This window comes from Cornus florida, unplaced genomic scaffold, assembly GCF_030987335.1.
Source record: "Cornus florida cultivar Cherokee Brave unplaced genomic scaffold, ASM3098733v1 CherokeeBrave_3.0.0_Hap2_Chr07, whole genome shotgun sequence".
Taxonomy (NCBI): Eukaryota; Viridiplantae; Streptophyta; class Magnoliopsida; order Cornales; family Cornaceae; genus Cornus; species Cornus florida.
This window is the reverse complement of record NW_026775577.1, coordinates 60,020,168-60,042,318: the sequence shown is the minus strand read 5'-3', so window position 1 is coordinate 60,042,318 and position 22,151 is coordinate 60,020,168. Positions and strand designations below refer to the sequence as shown.

Sequence of the window (22,151 nt, the reverse complement as noted above, 5' to 3'; positions counted from 1 at the left end):
TGTAGGCGTTGATTTGCTTGTCAGGTTTTGGATTCCTGATTAATGTTGTTAATAGGGGTATTTTGAGACATTGGAGATGTTGGTTTTGTTGTATTGAGGATTTAAGGCCTTAAGCATAGCGGTACCTATGGCATTGTTGTCAGAGTTTTGGGATTGGCTAGGATGGTCTGGCCAGATATCTTTGGACCATATCTCAACTCTCATAAAATGTTGGTCTCCGTAGTGCTTTCGGCAATGATCATTTTTGACATTGATGTCATTTGTATCGAGAGGTTTCTTGGGTAGACCTAATGAGGGGCAGGTTATGAATTAGTGCCTTATACTGCAATGCTACCGTACAAAGTTGTGTATTGTGGGCGAGTACTAGTTGCCGTCGATGCTACCTTACTGACGAGTAAGTGTGGGCGGGCACTAGGCACTGTCATTGCTACCACACATTTGAGTACATCGTAGGCGGGTTTTAGTCGCTATTCGTACTGCCGCATCGTCTTGTTCGGTACCCTGATATGATACGTGGTTATCTTGGAGATCTTTTGGTGGTCGTTGTTGGATTGGTATGATGGTTCATCTAGAGGGATGTTTACGGTTGTTATCTTCCGTTCCTTTGTCTCACCTTGGGTTCTGTGTGTGAGTTCCAACTTGTTGGGTGGCCATTTAGTCACTTTCCTTTTGAGAGGTTGTCTTGTCATTAGCACGTGGGTGCGAATGACATTGGTTTATGCGTTGTCTTTCAGCTTTGGGATTGCTTTTGTATCGCGTTGTGTGGGATACTCGGAGATGTATTTCGTAGTTATCCTGGTTTCGCCTTTTTGTTTTGGTTGGGGCTGGATTTCGGGGACGAAATCCCTTTAAGGTGGGGAGGTTGTAATGACCCGGATTTTCACGGATTTTTTTTTTTTTCGTTGTCTTTCCTTTTTGAGTTCAGTTCCTCTTCGCTTAGTGTCGTCTTGAGTACTCTGGAGTGATTTCCGAGACTCTTTTCTGTGGATTGACAACTTCCTTTGAGGACCGAGTCGTTTCAATATTTTTCGTTTTTCGACACTATTCACTTTTCGTCATTTTCCCTATTTCGTCCTTTTTCCTATTTTGTCTTTTCCCCGTTTGACACTTTGTTGGCATAACCACACTTCTTGTGCTTGAAGTTGATTTTTGACTTCATGTATCTCCATCTTGAGTGGTTTTCACGAAATACGTATCTTTACTTTTGCAAGAAAGTACTCTGGTTGCTCCCGGTGTCCATAGGGGCATGGATTCAAAGTTTTTTGAAATTATTTTCTTTTCTTGGGGTGTTTTTTGTAAATATCTTTTGGAGATATTTTATTTCAAGAGTTTTTAAGAAAATATTTTTGGAATATATTTTCATTCTGGGCCATTAGTGCAGTTTTCACTTTTTAGAGGGGCCATTGTGCAATTAATGAAAGTTATTGCTAAATGCCTTGTTTTGAGCCTGGATCCTCATACGGGATTCATTTTCACTTTTCGTCGAGTCATGTACTCTTAGAAATTCCTTCTGGTCATTGTTTTCCAGTTTCAGGGTTTTTGGCCCCGGTTAATGCCAAAATTATTTAGGACATAACTTTCTGCTCGGGACTCAGTTTTTGACACCGTTTCTTCCGTTGTTCATATTTTCTCATTTTGAATCTTTTTTTGTTCACAGAGTTTTGTCATTTGAGTGCGTTTGCTCAAATTTCACTTTTTCAGACCAGGCAGGGCCCATTCGGGGCACTTTTTGAGATTTCTATAAAAGGGGGGTGAGATATTTTATTTTTTCATCTTCCCCACTCTCTTGCACGACCTGAAGCTTCCATGGCAGTCTAAGGGAGGCTGCCACCTTCTCTCTCCTCTTTTGAGCTTCATTCCTTCGTCAGAACATAGAAGGGCCTTTGCGTTTAGTATTCGTGTTGACTACGTGCTTCTTTCACCGTTATTAGAACCCATTTCTGACCATTCTTTGAGTTTGGGTTTGAAGTCAAGTTATGATTTTGATAGGGATTCCTTGGGGGTTATGTGCACGGTGTAGTCCCCGACAAAACCTAGAAGTTTCGTCGGATTCGGAGTGGTTTCCATTTGGTGGCTTTTGAGATTTTCATCTCAAATTGAGGTAGGGGATGTTCTAGGCTTTTGTGTATGTTGTATTGAGTGTTTAGCATGATTATACAACTTAATTGCATGCCTTGTATCAATTCTAGAAAATTAATATTAATTATTTCTTTGTATGAAATTTAATTCACAAGGATGTGTATAACTTAGAATGGAATTGTGGCATGCTAGAAAATCATGTTTTAATATATTTGTTAACATGTATTAAATTAGGATTAATTGAATAAGAATTGCACTTTTTATTTAATATTTATCTTTGGTGAAAGATTAAATCCCATGGCCATACTTTTCATGAAATGAACTTGTAGTATGCTTTTAAATTAAATCTTAGCATGTTTGTTAACATACTTTAATTTGAGAGTATTTCGACAAGTATGAAAATCTAGAGATTTTAAATTAAATGATTAATTAAAATCTATTTAATGGTTCCCTTGGCCCAATTAAGTTTTTTACTTGATAATCATGATGACTAGGACTTGTGTACTAGTATATATTAAATTGGGACCATTTGAAGTTGCTTTGAAATTTAGAAATTTAATTATCATGATATAATTAAATTCTACCTTGTTGTGCCATTGGCCTAATTGAGATTTTAGTGAATGTATGTATATACTATGCTATATTGTATAATATGCATTGATAAGGGGCCATTTGATTGAGATTTGAAAGCTAGGGAATTTAATTAGTTTACTTGATTAAATTTCGTTTCTATTGCTTTAATGATTAAATCCTAAGATTGGCATTGATAGTATGTTTGAACCATGATTCTAGACTTGTAATAGATATATAAATTATGTTTTCAATATTGGATTATATTGTTATAGCGTGTAGCGAATCGCACACTGAAGATTCGACATGTGATGTTATTCTAGCGCGTAACGAATCGCGCTCTGAAGATTCGACATTGTCATCCTATAATTGTTGTGGATTTAGAGCATGTGTTGTGTGGTTACAACCTACTTGTGCATGAAGGTAGTTTCGTGTACTATTTAATACGTATATAAGTTGTTAACTTATTTATTTTGGAGTTGCTTGGGACATTGTTAAGCTGTAATGGCTAGGGTTTGGCTCTAGTACGGGACAAGAGTCCTCTAAGTCAAAAGTTCGCGCGTTGGGTAGGCTACCTGGGGGTTAGTAGCTCCAAATTAGCCCTATAAAGTTCGCGCGTTGGATAGGCTGCCTGGGGGTTAGTAGCTCCAAATTTGCCTTGTCTCTGCGGAAATCCGAGCTGTGATGTCCAAATCTTCCACTATTTAATTTCGCATTCAATTTCAAGTTGACAACCAATGTTTAATTGTGACTTGTGGTTTTGAAAATTGGCGATTTGATGTTGTTAAGTACATCCATGCTAAATTGATATATTTAGTTGATTTCACACTTTTAGATTGTTAGTTGATAACCTATAAAATCTATGTCTTGATGTGTGGTATTAGATATTCTAATTATGCTAAATTGTTATATTTAGTTGATGTTGCATTTTAAACTTCAAGTTGATAACCTTGAGAACCACTATGTTGTTGCTTTATGTAAGTATGCTCCTATGTTGTTGCTTTGTGTAAGTATGACCCTATGTTGTTAAAATTGCATGAATGAGGTGATTGATGCTAGAAATGATCTTAGGTAGCTAGGATGCTCCCTGAGTCTCACCTTGGCATAGACATTAGGTGGAATGAATCACAATAATTAAATCATGCAACTTGTAAAACTTTAGGTCGATACATGCTCATTTCCTATGAGTAGCTTTATGTTACGTACCCCTACGATACTGGGGCATATTTCAGGTACAGGATACAAGATTGGAGATTGCAATTGCTTGGGTGATTTGCTGAGTTGAGCTTCTTTAGAAGCATTCTTGTTCACAAACAAGTGTTAGCATGTTTATGATTTGTCTATGAAATGTAATTTTTCTAACTTGGAGGTTTGACATGTCAAATGTTGTAAATGTATTGTAATGAGACCATAGGCATTGTAGCACATCTATTTTATCATATTACATACACTTGCATGCTCACTTTGGCAAACAATACCTTCCTTGATGAAACAAAAACTCTAAGTAGCATTTTTAGGGAGTTTTACCCTATTCTATTCTAGGGGCATTTCGAATATTTCACAATGCATTTTTTTTATTTTTCCTCACGAGTCATGTAGAAAACTTAATTTTGAGGGGGGTTTCTTCTTTGTATTTTTCCAGAAAACATCATCTTGGCCCTCAAAAATCAATATTTTTCCGAAAAATCCTTGCTGCCAGGTTTTGCAAATTTTTAGTACAAATGTAGTTGATTATATTCATCGACTTTTTTTTTAAAATCGTCACGACCGATCCGAAACTTTCGGAGGTCTTGTGGGTGAATTTTAAGATTGCATTTTCAATTTAAGCAATTTAAAAACCTCCCGAAGCCCTATTTCCAAAACTTGGGCAGTAATTCGGATTAGTTTTTTTCCTCTTGACCTGATTTTCTTAGGGGCATTTTACAATGCATTTTTTTTGTTTTCGTTCGTATTCGGGGTAGGAAACTTGATTTTAGGGGGGGGGTTCTTCTTTGAGTTTTTCCACAAAAGTCCGTTTAGATGTACTCTCAGTTGCAGCAGTGGTGGGTTGTCCTCGTCGGGCCGCCACGACATCATTTTTGTTTTTAACCTTTCCCCCCCGTCTGGACTCCAAATTGAGTAAAAAAAAATTTGAACTTGACTAATTTGTCATTGTCTTTCCAACGGTGTGCTCGATAGTACCTGAATCCACTTTTTACAAAATGACCATTTTGCCCCTAGGTTCTTTTTGTCCGTTTTTGAAACGACACTTCTGCATTTGTTTCCTTTGGGTTCCGTGACCTCATTGAGGGTCACATTGGTGTCTTAGAGACGCATTGTATCTCTAGAGACTGTTGTTTCACCTTTCGCTTCCACATTTCGGATCCATTATCGGGTCATCTTTTGGTCATCATTGACGCACCGGGTTTACAAAACTTGGGCCGTCACAAGAACAATATTTCACTATAGAAATAAAGAGATATAAGGCAAAGTACCTCACACCCAAAACCCAATTACACCCAAACTCTCTTACTCACTAACTAATATTACAAACTCACTCAATTGATTTAGGATGATCAAACACCATGGGAGCATAGGCTATTTATAGCCAAAAAATCATTACACAACATTGCTAAATTTGGTGACCAAGCATGGGTTGGCAAAGCTTGCTGATCACAATTCTTGGAGAGCAAGCTGATGATGTCATGGGTAATGAAATCACACTTGCTGAGTTGGCAAATTTTAGCCACAAATTTCAAGATAATACCTTCCTACATGTAATTTGGAACAATCGTAGAGTTTCCATCACTTTGTTTTGGGCATCACCATGATTTGAACCATTTGGACCATAACAGGGGACCCTATTAAGATTTTATTTCTTATAGTACAGCTGTAGGATTGAATTATTTACTCCTTGATTTAGGGCTAATTGATAGGTAATTAGTTACCTATTTTAGCTAAATCCTACTCTATAAATTGGATGTAATACCATCAATGAAAGTATTGAATTGAGTTTTAATTCTCATATTCTTTCTTTGAATTTCAAGATGGTATCAGAGCCATCCTTGAACCTTATTTTTGAATCTCTTTGAATTTATCTTTTAAATTCATTGATTCATATAACAGACCCATACAACATACCCATACCCATACAACATAACCATACACATGCACATCAATTCACAGACCTATACAGATACACATATAGTCACCATTGATTCACCGATCACGCCTGCTGCCCATCACAAGCCATTGCCAAACCGCTAAAGATCTCGCCGGATCTGGATATGATATGATGACGAAGTCGTTGCCATCACAAGCCACATCCGTAACCAAACCGCTACACCTCGACGGATCTGTATCGCCGTTGCTGGATCTGCTTCGTTGTCAGCCATCGCTGGATCTATAGTTCTTGACTACAAAACCGCTGTCCATAGCGTCGCTGGTTCTTCGCCAAACCAAACCGCTGCCTGCCGGTAACGAACCGCTGCACCTCGACGTCGCATCGCCTGATCTTCATCGGATCATCGCGTCAAACCGCTGCCTTGTCGAATCGTGTCGTGGCATCGGATCGATTCCATATCTCGCCGATCGATTCCAAAAGCCGCTGTTACTGTCGGTTTGTCAGGCCGAGCCCGTGCTTCGCCGGTTCATTTTACCACCGTTCATAGACGGACCGTCCATAGCCGAGCTTTCCAAGCTCACTACCGCTTCTGCCAGCCGTTGCGGGATCGCAGAAGGCATCCTACTTTTCTCTGCTCAAAAATCAACGGTAGTTATGAGAATTGAATTCCTTATTTGAAAAAAAAAACAAAAACAAAAACAAAAAAAAAAAAGCAAAAAGGAAAAAAAATGTGTGCCTTGAATATTATATAGATATATATTATATATAAGTATTATATATATATATATAAATGCGTGGAAAAAATATTGACTCATCTGGAGCAGACAAGTCTACCTATAAATGCACTCATTGCAACCAGACTGGTCATACCAAAAGTTGTTGTTTCAAACTTGTGGGATATCTAGAATGGTGAGATCATCGCCATTGGAAGAAGAATTCACCGAAGACCTCCACTGTAGCAGTTGTTAAGACAACAGATAATGGTGGTAAGGTTTTCACTATTTCTACACCTGTTGCTAATAGTGCATGGATAATTGATTCTGGTGCCACTGATCATATGACATTTGATTCTAGACAGGTCTCACTTCTTAATTCATCCTCACACAAATTTGTTTCTACTGCTAATGGGACTTCGACCCCAGTTATTGGGGAAGGATCTTTGACACTCATAGATAATCTACATTTAGATTCTGTTTTAGTTATTCCATCTTTCGATTCTAATCTTTTGTCAGTTTCCCAAATAACCACAGCTTTATCTGTGTTGTCATTTTTTGGCCTGATTTTTGTGTGTTTAAGGACATCCAAATAAAGCAGACGATTGGTTGTGGTATTAGGCAAGGGAAACTGTATTACTTGGACTTGATGTCCAAAAGTTCCGACAAGCATTGAGGATGGTTCTGAGGGGGAGAAAAGGAAATCTGAAATCTGGTTGTGGCATCGACGTCTGGGGCATGCTTCCTTCGGTTATCTGAAAAACTTATTTCCTAGTTTGTTTGCAAAATTTGCTGTTTCTAGTTTCCACTGTGATGTTTGTGAACGAGCAAAGAGCCACCGTGTTTCGTATCCATTATGTTTGCATCAAAGTCCACTTCCTTTTATGGTTATACATTCTGATGTTTGGGGTCTGTCCAAAGTCCCTACTTTAGGTGGATCCTGTTGGTTTGTTACTTTTATTGATGACTGTACCAAGATGACTTGGTTGTGATTGATGAAGTCCAAAGGTGAAGTGAACTTATTGTTTCAGAAGTTTCATAAAATGGTTGAAACTCAATACAATGCACATATTCAGGTTCTCTGTAGTGACAATGGTGGCGAATATTAGAGTTTTGACCTTCAGCAGTATTTGGAAGCACATGGAACTATTCATCAAACCACTTGTTCCAATACACCCCAGCAGAACGGGGTTGCCGGGCGAAAAAATCGACATTTGTTGGAGGTTGTTCGTGCTTCATTGATAGAAGCGCATATGCCATTATCGTATTGGGGAGAAGCACTTACCTCTGCAGTATATCTAATCAATTGAGTACCTTCCAGCTCTATTGCCTTCCGGACACCATTGCAGGCTCTTGCTAACACAGTTGTTGCCCCTACCATCCTAAATCTACCTCATCATGTTTTTGGTTGTGTAACATTTGTACACCTCCGTAAGCATCAACGCAACAAGCTAACTCCTCGAGCATTGCGATGTGTTTTTCTCGGATATGCTACTCATCAAAAGAAGTATCGCTGTTATTACCCTCCAACTTGACGAATGTTTATCATAATGGATGTTGTCTTCCATGAAGACTCGATATATTTTTCCTCTGTGTCTAAACTTCAGGGGGAGTACCAGAATGAAATTCAGACTCTATATTATGATTATCACATTTTTAGGACGATGATTCTAGTGTTGCTGACTCACAAGTTGGACCAACCAATCAGGAATAGGGCAAATTGGATTCGAGTGGTATAAGTTTGGATCAAAGTGGTGATGAACGCCCAGAAATGGAAAGCATCGTGCCAACCCCATCGTCGTCCGAGTTCGAGTCCCTCGCAACTGATATATCACACCAATCACCTACTTAGGATGTTCCTGATTTAGTGTCTGAGCCACTCAGAAAACAATTACCACTGCGTCACACTAGAGGTATTCCTAAACCCACATATGAACCCGAACTTTCTAGTAAAGTTAAGTATCCCATGAGCAATTATGTGTCGAACCATCGTTTGTCAGAATCAAATTTGTCATTTGTAAATCAATTATCTACTGTATCTATTCCTAATAGTGTGCAGGAAGCCTTAGCTGACCCTAGGTGGAAAGCAGCCATGAACGAGGAGATGAAATCATTGCAGAAAAATGAAACTTGGAAACTCATTGACCCTCCACTAGGAAAGAAACCAGTTGGATGTCGATGGATTTACACTATGAAGTATAAAGCAGATGGCACAATTGAAAGCTTTAAAGCAAGATTGGTGGCAAAAGGTTACACCCAAACCTATGGAATCGATTACACAGAGATGTTCGCACCTGTAGCCAAAATAAACACAGTTCGTGTCTTGTTGTCTTTAGTTGCGAACTTGGATTGGCCATTGCAACAATTCGATGTGAAGAATGCCTTTCTGCATAGTGAATTATCTGAAGAAGTCTATATAGATCTCCCACCAGGATGCATGATACCCGAAAAGTATAGTCGAAAGGTTTGCAGGTTAAAGAAATCATTATATGGGTTGAAACAATCTCCAAGAATATGGTTTGGAAGATTCACAAAGTCTATGATATTCTTTGGCTACCGTCAGAGCAATTCAGACCATACGTTATTTCTCAAGAAACAATAGGGTAAGATCATTGCACTCATTGTATATGTAGATAACATGGTGGTTACAGGGAATGATCTTGAAGAAATGAAGGCTCTTAAGAAGTACTTGTCTAGAAAATTCGAAATGAAAAATCTAGGTCCTTTGAGATATTTTCTTAGGATCGAAGTATCTCGGTCTAATAAATGAATCTTTTTATATCAAAAAAAATATGTCTTAAATCTATTACAAGAGACTGGCATGACAGCATGTCAACCAGCTAAGACACCAGTGGAAGGAGGACTAAAGTTATGTGTTGAGTCCAACCAAGTACCTACTAATAAAGGAAGATACCAAAGACTTGTAGGGAGACTGATGTACTTAGCACACACGAGACCGGATCTAGCTTATGCTTTAAGCATTGTTAGCCAGTTTATGTATGATCCTGGAGAGCAACATATGAATGCAGTTATACGCATGTTGAGGTATTTGAAATCTGCTCCTGGAAAAGGAATTTTGTTCACTAAAAATGCTGGTTATCAAAACATAGCTGCATATACTGATGCTGACTGGGCTGGAGCTATAGATGATAGGCGATCTACTTCTGGTTACTTTACTTTTGTAGGAAGTAATCTTGTTACATGGAGAAGCAAGAAACAAAATGTTGTTGCTCGCTCGAGTGCAGAAGTTGAATTCAGAGGTATGGCACTTGCACTTTGTGAAACATTGTGGTTAAGACTTCTCTTGCGAGATTTAGGTTATCTACTTGGGCAACCTATTCGACCATATTGTGACAATAAATTAGCATGTGATATTGCCCATAATCTAGTTCAACATGATCGTACGAAACATGTTGAAATAGACAGATTCTTTATTTAAGAGAAGTTGGATGGGAAAATAGTGGAATTGCCTAAGATTCGATCTGAGGATCAACCAGCCGACATTTTCACCAAAGCAATCTCAAATCAAGTGTTTTCAAAATTTTTAGACAAGTTGGGCATGTATGACATCTATGCACCATCTTGAGGGGGAGTATTGAGATTTTATTTCTTATAATATACATGTATGATTGAATTATTTACTCCTTGATTTAGGGTTAATTGGTAGGTAATTAGTTACCTATTTTAGCTAAATCATATTCTATAAATTGAATGCAATACCATCAATGAAAGTATTGAATTAAGTTTTAATTCTCATATTCTTTCTCTGAGTTTCAAGAGGCCCGACGTACATCAAAACCGTGCAGTCGTTGAAATTGCTGAGAATTGTTATGCTGCTCGTCATCATAAACAGAAGTATGTTTTTCATCCCAGACAAGTAGTGCACCTATGCCAACATAAGCTGCCTTCCCAGCATACATTGATTTCCCCTTCGAAGAATTTCCTCTTGAATAATCTGCTTCATAATTATTTTTCCTAATAACATTTCTAGACTTCCCTCTCCTGATGAAATCCTGCTTCTTTAATTTGCTTCGGCTCATACCACCATCTGGGATAGTTTTTGAAGCCCTTTTCCTCTACTTCCACAGACAATTTGGTGATGACATGAGACCTTGCCCCATCATCCTGCCCACTCCACATCCCAAACCAACATGATCACCCAAAAGCCTTTGCTTAGGACTTTTGTCATGTGAATGAACAATTATCTCCTTCCCCAACGAATCTCTTAATCCTCGGAATCCTTTATAATTACTGCCTGGGACTTGTTTCTTGGCTCAGGCATAGTTCCTCTCAAATCATTCTTACATTCCTTTTTGGATTCTACTATGGTAGCCCTCACTGTCTCCCTCAATGACCTGCCTTTTGCAACAACCCTCTCTGTGCCACCAAAACTCTTGTTTCTCAACACAACCCTCTGGCGCTCTTCCTCATTTGGGCGTGGAGCATTCCTTCCACGAAATGGAGGGTTTTCATCCGAAACCCTTCTTCCCGGATAATTTTTCTTCAGAACATTCTCCAACCAAATTTTGGCATCACCAATAGACCACTGCTGTGGAGACAACTTTTTTGCACTAGCCGCCGACACAGTTTGATATTGTAGTGGATCTTCTCTCTTCATCAGTGCCTGAACCTCCACCTCAAGCAACTCCTTCACCAATTCTGGTGCAAGACATCCTAAATCTTTCTGCGACCTAACTCCCAATACCTCCATATTTGTTGAAATTTTCTCATCCTTGCTGACCATCCCGTTCATATCCTCCACCTTCCCCACCAAACCACCCAATGATTCATCCATTTCTGGCGGAATTCGACTTTTCATCACTTCATGAGACTGGAATTCAACCCGAACCTCAGGAGTACAATCATCCACTTCAACTTCAGTTCTTTTTTCACCCACCAAATTCTCCTTATCAGCAACCAATGCCACCACATTTTTCTTTTGCCTCAAATGAATCGGTGGGGCATTTGGGCCACACCCCGGAGGATAATCACGAACGCACGAAACCTTCCGGGGCTTACACTTGAACTCTGAAACACTAGAACACCAGGAATAGCCGTTTTCCAAAGGCTGTTTTCTCAAATTCCCATCAGATAGACCACCATTCAACAAAAACACCATTGTCAATCCCCCAACAACAAAAATCACCGTTTAGTTGCTGAGAAAAAAATTTTAAAAAAAAAAAAAAAAAAAAAAAGAACAAAATCAAATGAAAACGTAAAAAAAAAAATAAAAATAAAATAAAATAAATCAGATTAACACTCTTTGATATTTGAAACTAAAACTCATATTGCAGCTTATAAGCATAAAAAGTTACATAAACAATAAGCTTATAGAAAAAACAAAGTAGGGTTTGAATCCATTAAAAAACAACTGAAAGTGCGTACAGTGTACCTGATCTGAGTTCTGAGTTCTAATAGTTTCTCGAGAAATAGTATTCAATGGTGAGTCGAGTGATTGAAGAGAAGATGAAATCCTAATATTAGCGATTCATGGTCGAAATTTTCTGGATGGGTTTTGTCACAACAAAGTCTGAACTGTGTGTGAGAGTGAGTATGCGAATGATTACTGCCGAAATGAAACCATACTGTAACCGGCGAAGGAAATGGGAATCACTGATATTATAGTTATGCCCTTGGTTTTCTGTTCATTATCGGCTCTACCACTTGGCGCGAGCAAGTCAAGTTACGACACCGTTTGATCAGAGTACGCGCTGAATCACACATGAAAGCTGACTAAATTTCAAGAGGCGCAATTTTCATTTTAAGCCAATATCAATTATGGTTTTTTTTTTTTTTTTTTTTTTAAGGTTGTGTTTGGGAATCCATTTTTCATTTTAAAATTAAAATTGAATAAAATTTATCCAACAACTTTAATTGGACATTCTTATTAGATAGGAAGAAAACTTATCTAACAACTTTAATTGGAAGTAGAATTTGAAGGGTTTTACAACTGCAGAGTTATTAATTTTTTTTTTATAATGGGGCTCAGCAGAGTTATTAAACCATTTTGATTTTTTATTATATACTTTTAAAAATAATATTTTAAGTATTTAATAGAAGAAATTGGATAGTTTTTGACTTTTGTTCTACAAATCATTTTTATTTATTTATTTTTTTTTAACAAGAAGTACAGAATGAAGTAATAATTCATCACACCATTTGAATTTCACCTACCACCTTGCAGAATCTGGACAGACATTGATATTATGAATGCCATTTCTATATATATTTAGTCTATTTTTCATATATCATGCATGTTTCGTTTAAATTCTGTTATGGCCAAATGGGCGTAATTCCTCTGCAGTCAGCTTTCAAGCAGTTCTCTTAACTAAGCTTTAAGTGGTATATATTTGGCCAGCCCAGATCGTGTTTGGATGTGGCAATTACAAAACAGTAAAATGTCAGGCAGATCTTTTAGTAAGCTCTTTTCACCACCGTTTATAAGGAAGAAGTCTAAAAGGTAAAATCACCAGAAGCTAATATTACCATCTAAAAAGTAAAGATTGTTGACGGTCAAATACATTGTAATCCCCTTCAGAATTCTCTTTAAATTTTTTTGATACTCTATTTTTTATGATAAAATTTAATTTGAAAAAAAAATATAAGTAATATGTTGAATTGAGTTAGATTTACGTGTGACATTAGTTTTTTAGCATTATGTGAATACTTTCTTTTGATGGTAAAGATGATGAGTGTAACAATTAATATTATACTTTGTTAAAAATTTCGTAACACGATGGTACGAAAGTAATAAGAACTATGTCAAAGTAACAAGAACTATGTCAAAGAACTCCATAGTTCACTTTTAGAAGATACCTAAGTGTGTGTTTTTTTAATATTTGAATAAAGAAAAAAAATGTGGCTCTTTTCATTATTTTTTGAAACATTTAGTGTTTTCTTTGTTGTCTAAAGTTAATCCAAGTGACTTTAATTTTGGTTTAAATTCTTTAAATTAATATGTTAAAAGTATTTTTAAGATGCTCTATTTTTTTGTGGTAAAATTTAACTTCAAATAACAACGTAATAAAACATTAAATTGAGTTATATTAATATGTGACATTAATTAATTAGTCCGCATGATGAATACCTTTATTTGAGGGTGAAGGTAGTGAGTGAGTAAATAACAATTAATCCCAGACTTTGACATATCTTATCGATAACACATAAGTTGTCTAAAATTAGCCCAAATGACTTTAACCTTGGGATACAACTCTTTAAATTAACATGTGACAATGATTTTGATGATATTATTTGTGACACGAGAATGCTGATAATTTTCACATTTTTGTAATTATTGCATTCTAAAGTGTTGTGGCCATATATGTACCACGTAAAAGCTCATGGGACAGGGCAATTCACTTAAAAGAGGATTTGCGCCCAAAATGGACGTAGATTTTGACAAATGCACTGTGTCTAGCATGGCTTTTCGCAACCAAATATTTTTTCTCTGCACCTATTTTCTGTTTTTTTTTTTTTTTTTTTTGAAGGTGATATTTATAATATTTTAAAAGAAGAAATACTTACCCGACTAAATAAGACAAGAAAAATGAAAATACCTTTGTGGTAACATAGAATGTTTCATAGCTTACCCTTTAACCAAAAAAAAAAAAAATGTTTCACGCGGACTACTTTCCTCTTGATTTTATTTGATTGGTTGCTGTTAAAACTAATTCTTTACTGAGATTTGATTATTTTTATTATTTTCAGGTTCATTTCAGTTCTGAAGGTAATGTGTCACTAGATAGTTAACACTTTATCCGACTTAGTAAAAACCTTCACCAAAAAAAAATTTCAAATCTTAAAATTCAATATATTTCAAAGAGAAAAATCTAAAATTGTATTAATAAAAAAGACAACCAATAATCAGAACATTACAACACAATTTATAACCGCTCGAACTTTATAAAACCCAGAGCAAACGAAATTTAAAAATTATGAATAATTATAAATAAGTCCAAAATTACAAAATTAGATGACCCAAAAACGGAAAAAAAAAAAAAATTTCAAAGCAAATTGAACACGACTCAGATGTGTTAAAAGTTGCCACTTAATCTATATTTGGGCTGATATGCTATCCTTGCCATTTTCGAGTTCATTAAAAGTATCAAAGATCAATTTGGAATGTGAGGAGTCACTAGATAATATATTGTTTAACAGAGTTTGGAACTCTGCTATATCAGAACACTTATATATGAAGGTTATGTCATTCGGTTTAACAGAGAAGACCTAGAACTAAAAAGGTTTAGGCTAAAGTTGTACATTCAACTTACAAATTATTTGATAGATATAGGGTTAAGTGCATTAAACCCCCCTGAACTATGACCCAATTGCAAGAAACCCACCTGAATTAAAAGTAACCCCCTGAACTATAAAAATGTTGCATTCCAGTACAATCCGTCAACCAGCCGTTAATAAAAAAATAAAATTACCTTTAAGCCCTTTAGTGTAACGACGACGTTTTTGTGTTAATGAGAATTAATATGTTGACGTGGCAAGGAAATTTCTAATAGCCAATAGAAAAACGACAGCACACATACTTACCTTATCCTTACACAAAAACTGGCACCAAAGTGACCAAACCAACCCTTACATCAATTTATGGCACCAAACAATTCTTCCCCATCTCTCTCTCACACAGATGGCGTCCAAGGGGTGGAAAACGATTCTCTCAGTCAGATATAACAACAGCGACAGCAAAGGGATCCTATCTAGGGTTTTAAGTGCTATCTCACAGTCCTCAATCGAGTACCGAGGCAAGCAAACAAACGTCGAACGCTGCCTACGCAACGATGCGCCTGATGAAGAGCATAGAAAAGGGCGCCTGGATCGCCGATTCACCGGCACAACGTTCCTCATCGTCGTCTTGCGCTTATCGTCGAGATGGATCGCGGTCTGCAGCTTAATGAGCTTGAGTTACAGCAGGCGAGTTTACTCGGTACCCTACTTGCCTAGTACGAATTGCCCTCTTTGCTTCATGAGGTGCTCCGGCTCCTTTGGTATGGACATGGTCCGCATCTGTTCTCTTCCTTCAGGCTATGTTTGGTAGGGTGGGTTTGAAGGGGGAGGATAATATTAGTTACGACAGAAAGGGAAGGGAAGGGAAGGGAATGGAAGGATAAGTTTAATCATCAATCGTGTTTAGTTGATTAATGAAGGAAAAGAAAGGGAAGGATAACAATCATTTTTGGGAAAAGAAAAGAAAGGGAAGGATAATAATAAATTTACTATTATGCCCTTTTATATTTTAAAAGATGAATTTTGAGATTTAAATATGCAACAACATTTTTGCCCCAAGTGGAGCCGGCTCAAGTAAAAGTGGAGGAGGCTCTACTTTAAGTAGAGGAGGCTCCAATATGAGTAGAGCAGGCTCCCAAAAATGGGAGGTGGCTCGTTTCAAGAAAAATTGTTCTGGGAACCAATTTTAGCTACTGGAATGAAGATCAAGTGTGTGTTTTTTTTTTTCCTTTCAGTTTCCATCGCTGTTCCAGTTCGGGTTCGCCGTCGCCATCTGCCTCAAAAAATCAAAACCCACATCTTTTAGTTTCCATCGCTATTCCAGTTCGGGTTTGCCGTCCGCCTCAAAAAATCAAAACCCACATCTTTCAGTTTCCATCGCTGTTCCAATTCGGGTTCGTCGTCCGCCTCAAAAAATCAAAACCCACATCTTTCAGTTTCCATCGCTGTTCCAGTTCGAGTTCGCCGTCCGCTGTTCGCAAGCTTCCCGCGCTGAATACATGTTCAATATCAAGTGCAATTTTGAGGGTAAAAGTGGCATGACAAATATTATATGAGCCATTACCTTCCCTTTCCTTCCTTATCCTCCCATTTTTGGAAGGTTAAAGAAATTACTGTACATTGTTATGAAGAACCCATCCAAACCCTTCCCTCTCCTTCCCTTTCCCTCCACTCACCTTACCCAAACACAATTTTTTTATAACCCTCCATCACCTTCCCTTCCCTTTCCCTTCAAACCCACTCTACCAAACTGAGCCTCACAGATGCAATTTCAAATTACACTCTTCTCCCAGAAAAAGAAACTCTTTGTCCTCACTCACTTGTCTATATGATTTTTTTTTTTTTTCCTTTCTGTGAGTCTATCACTTTGGGGATTACATAATTAGTAATCCATTGTCATAGATAAAACAAGCGTAAATGAGAATTGAGAAGCAAGATAACAAATGAACTGATGTCCAGTCAAATAAATAAGATAATTGATTCCCATGAACAAATTGTGGAAGATGGATTGAGGACAAATAATGGATGATTAATATGCCAATTACCAAGTGAGCATTTACCAATATATATATATATATATATATATATATATATATATATATCCTAAACACACACATAGAGATATATAGAGAAAGAGAACACAAGTTGAATAATTCTTAAGATTTGTTGTTGAACATAAATTGTGATTCTTAAAGATTTGTTGTTCAACATAAATTGGGGATTTTCACGTAGATGTATATATAGTGTATATGTATATATAATAATGGGTTTAACTGTCAAGGGTAGTTTAGGCATTTTCAAATTGGGCAAGCTCATGTGTGTCACGTGCCTTAAGGTAGCGTTAAATTTCAGACGGCAATCTAACGGCTTGCAACAATTGGAATAGTTTAGGGGGTTAAGTGTCTTTCTGATAGTTGATGGAGGTTTTTTGAGAGAGAAAAAAGTTCAGGGGGGTTTAATGCAATTAACCCTTATTCTTATCTTAAACTTTCATATTGTTTTTTAAACAATTTTCAAATAATATTCTTTAAAGTTCTCATAAGCTTCATTTTGATTTATGAATTTTTTTTAAAAAATAAGTTTTTAAAAGGGTGGATAGGATCATATCGGATTAGATATTAAACTTAATTCGATTCGTTCCTTACGGATTGGTGAAAATTGAATCCAATCTGATCCGTTGCTTTATGAATTGGATCGTATCAGATTAAGCCATTTTATGGATCGGATCGGCCTTATTTCCAAATTGTTCAATATTATTATTTTTAACCATGGCCTAATAGATGAATTTTAAACCGTTAATAAAACTTTAAAATTAGTAAGTCATTTAGGGTTAAAATTTAGTAGGTGTTTAGGGTTAAAAATAAATAAAACTAAAAATAATAAAAGAATAAAGAAAATAGAAATAGTGCGTGCATATGTATATATATATATATATATATTTGAACGGATCGGATAGGATCGGTTAGCGGATCAGATTGGTTTTTAAGACCCCACGCGGTTGACCAATTTGTGGATTACGGATTCCCTATTTATCAACCCATAACCGAATCATGAGACTAAAAAACCAATTCAATCTGCACGAATTGAATTGGATCAAATCGATTTCACAGATTGACGGATCAAATGAACATCCCTATTTTTTTATAATCAGCAAATTAATTATGTAATGTGATTGTAGTTATCTTTGAATTTGCAAATTTAGAGTATTTTCTCTTTTATTGTTGATCCAAATTTCAAACAAGTATTATACATTAATCTCTTTAAAAGATATTTAATTGAAATTGTCATAAGTTGAAATAAAAACTTTTAGATAGTTTTAGTGATTGATCCAATCCATTCTCTTTAAAAATTACAGAGTAAGAAAATGGTTACGAAATTTTTTAGAGCTACATTTTATTTAGGATAAACTACAATGATCTCTCATAAGGTTTGGTCTAATTTTAAATAAATCCAAAGATTTTTTTTTTTTTTTTTTTTGTGCAGTTCATCCTCTGAGGTTTGATTCGTTCGGTACAAATTTTGTCAAAAAAATAATTGGAGTGACCAAAATGTTCATCAATTAGGAGTAAAAGACTCTTATACCCTTATAGTGTCATTAAAAATATATATATTTATTTATTCCAAGGGACAAAAATACCTTCACTATCCCTCTCTTTTTCTCTCCACCCACACACCTACCCGCCATCGTGCACATTCCATTGAAGATTCCACCCCCAAGCTTTTCATAGACCACAAGACCAAAACACCACCAGGTCGTCTACCGTAAAATACACCCTTATATATATATATATATATATATATAGCATAAATCCTTTTTAAAGAAAAGTAATGAACCACAGATCCAATTAATCCTAATAGTATGCTACTGTTCACAAACCAAAACACACATATATATTACTCTCTCCTTCATATAAAAAGTGTCATTTTTGGGGAACCGTGACTCTCACAAATTAAACTATCACGATTCCCCAAAAGCGACACTTCTTTTTTTGAAACGGAGGTAGTATCATCTGGACCACTTCACTTGTGAACCACCAACCAAAAAACAACCAACCCATACCCTAACAATACCGATACATCACTATTCATTAACTCAAAATCTGACCAGAACCAAAAAAATCCAACACTAACCAATCCCACTTCTCAGTCACTAAACCAAAAGCATTGATCAGAGACTCCATCGCCTACCACCAACAAAACCCGAAAGCCCACTACATAAAACCACTTACCAGAATTGCATCGGCATCACTTTGGTACAAAAAATTCTCCAGCGTATGGAGATTCAGTCGAATTACAGATACATGGGGTGGGATGGGTATGGGAAGATAATTGAAAACCCGAAACGAGTTTAGGACGGGACGGATTTAGTGATAAACCTGTCCCACCCCACCCTGATTATATATATATATATATATATATATATATATATATATATATATATAGATAATATTTTTAAGACTCTTATTACTTTATTAGAAGTATCAAATAATTTATTAATATTCACTATTTAGTAATTTAAAAGTTGACCAACTTATTTATCAGTCCAATTTGAATACGTTGGACTAATTTTTTAATTATATAATAAAAGTGGCATAACATGCCCCACCCGCGCCCCGTAATTAAACAGATTACGCAGAGTGGAGTTGGTACTTTGTCTGTCAGAGAAGGGGCAGAGATGTTATACCATTTACAAACCCGTCATGAACTAGGTACGGAGGTATGACATATTTTCTAATAGGGTAAGTAGGGTTTAGCCAAACCCGTCCCAACTCTACCCCATTGCCATCCGTAATGATGATTCAACAATCTTTAGTGAGTGCAATAGTGACCAATCCGGTGAATTCTCAACAGCTGCGTCTCAGAACCGGCGAATCTTGGTCGCTTGCGCTATCGATAATTTCGATGAGCTGATCCGACAACTTGTCTTTAGTCTCGAGGCAAGCTCAATTGAAGATTAAAAGTAAATGGCGATGCGATGGAAATCAGACTCCTAGTGAAGAACAAGTTAGATAACCGAATCAAGATCGCTTGTGCCGACACAATCAAGCCGTTGATTTTGCCGATTTCATCGTCTGATCCTCAACTTCAAGAGTATAGCGTCACAACAATTCTAAACATCTGCGATGAAAACAAAGAGTTGATAGCTTCATCAGGAGCAAAAAATCCATTGTCGTAACAAAGAATTAATCACAAAACTCGAACACCATTGCAACCAGGGGCAGGGGAGGACCCCCCCCCCCCCCCCCCCCCCCCCAACCCAATTTCCCCCCAACCCAATATTTTAAAAAATAATTACACATTGACCTAAAATAGAGAGTTTGAAAATTAGTCTCAAAATAAAGAATTTGAAAATAAATTTAGTATATGTCTTCTTGAAATTTATAAAAAGTTCTACTTAAACCCTTTTAACTATACTTTTAAAAGCTTGAATATTGTGAAGAAGCTCATTATTATTATATATAGTTGTTATTGTAACATATTGTTAATTTATTTACACATACACGTGTACAATATCTATAATATTAATTCAAGAGAGAGAAAAAAAATGGGACAAAAATCACAAATAAAAAAAGTTTCAAGCATTTTTTATGAAACATTTTTGTACAATGATAAAATATCTAGAATTATATAACACTCCTTATTGACATATTGTTTAGTTTAAATTTATTTTATCTAGTTACAATTCATTATTTTTTTTATATCTTTCCTAAGTGAAATCAAAGTACTCAAAATTTTTCTTCCAAATATTGTAATTTGAAAAACTGAAACAATTGATGAAGAAAATTTGTCATAAAATTTGATTCTCTAATAATACCTATTTATATACATCTTTTCTTTTTAATTGTAACTCATCAATTTTTCTCTATATTTTTCTTTCTAATATCAATTTTTCATCTATTATTAAGTTATATTTTTCTCATTTTTGAATTTTCTCAAAGTATATATAATATAAGTAGTATTTATAAAAAATCATTTTATACTTGATTTATAAAAAAATTTCCAACCTAAAATTTCTGGCTCTGCCCCAATAACAATCCCACAAAATCATAGCCTCTTCCGTCACCATCACACGGCCCCACCATCATCTTTTACCAAATCTGAAACCCCAGTCTGCCGAAAAATCAAGCCTCGATCCTTCATGATACTTGGTTGATGGGTCTTTTATGTGCGTGCGTGCGTGTGTGTATATATATATATATTAATCAGGGAATAGTAATTTTATATTTTTAGATATTTTATTCATTTTTAGTAATATAATAATAGGGTAGATAAATAAATTCACCATAAAATCTTTTATAAGGAATCTTTATAAAAAAAAAATGACAAATTAATTTGTAATTAGGCCAAATCTCATTAGAGATTATTGTAATTTATCCTCTTATTTATAAAACATTGGTTTAAAATTCAATTCGAGCTCGTTCAATAGTTGAACTCTGTAAGTAAAAGAACCATTCATGAACACTATTAGCTTGCTTCGTGAACACTATTAGCTTGCTTGTGAAGGCAAAGCTTGTGTAGGGTGTTCAAATTTATTTTATTGTGTGTATAAATATATATCTATACATAGAAGGAAGAATCAACCCTCCATTTAACCAAGCAATTATCTATAAATTATGTGAAACACTTAAGTCCATGCCTAACTTTAGTGAGTTTGAAACAACAACCTAAAGAAAAAGTAAATATTTAATTGTTGAATTAATTATGTAAAAATCAAATTAGAAGTTGACTTTCATGGAGCGATTTAATTTGAGTTAAGTTTCTTGGGTTAATCCACCAACCGGTCCAACCATAATTAAGTATCCCCACTGTGACGTTATTAAGGTTGATAAACAACTAAGTTAATTGTATCTCACGGGTCTACTTTGACTTTTACAGTTTAATAAATTGAACATATGATTAATCACGCTCAGAGTCAGTTTCATCATCCCCATTGATGTAATAGCGAATTATCAAAGTAGACATTTAATAGAGCAAAGCGTCATCCTCCATTTCGCGTTTTGCAATAAACCTCCTCTACCATTTGCGTTTTGTAATAAACTGCGTCGACTAAGTTTTTTTTTCGGTCAAAAAATCGCTCTAGCTATTCAAGGGGGTAACATAATAGATGAGAGTGGATGGAAAATGTTTTTTTAGACAAAACTATCCTTATTCCTATTATATGAAACAAATTGCATTAAATTTTTCTCTACTTTGAATTTTTTGCAAGAAATTTTCGTGAAGAAACAAGTGCACGTAAAATTATCCAATTTGTTGTAAAGTGATGTTACAATGATTAAAGTATCCTTTAATATAAATTTATTAAAATGGTATTCCTTAATATTAAATTAAAATTAATACAAACTCATTTGACATACTGTTGTTATAAAAAAATTATTATTTTTAAAATGGTGGGTCTATAAGTGTAGACACTAAAATTTTAATGCACTTTTATTTCGACAAATTGACCCTTT

General features: G+C 35.7%; 1 protein-coding gene across 1 annotated transcript; it reads right to left on the bottom strand.

Moving 5' to 3' along the window:
- Window positions 1-10,222: 10,222 nt before the first annotated feature.
- On the bottom strand, window positions 10,223-12,674 carry LOC132267679 (uncharacterized). The gene is made up of 2 exons (XM_059768799.1): window positions 11,858-12,674; window positions 10,223-11,621 (listed from the first exon to the last, which is right to left on the bottom strand). Exon 2 carries the CDS (start codon window positions 11,582-11,584, stop codon window positions 10,691-10,693), a length of 894 nt encoding a protein of 297 aa, XP_059624782.1. The 5' UTR covers window positions 11,585-11,621; window positions 11,858-12,674; the 3' UTR covers window positions 10,223-10,690.
- Window positions 12,675-22,151: the final 9,477 nt, after the last annotated feature.

Coding starts and splice junctions, on each gene's coding strand:
- LOC132267679 (XM_059768799.1), bottom strand. CDS start 11,584: ATGGTGTTTTTGTTGAATGGTGGTCTATCTGATGGGAATTTGAGAAAA.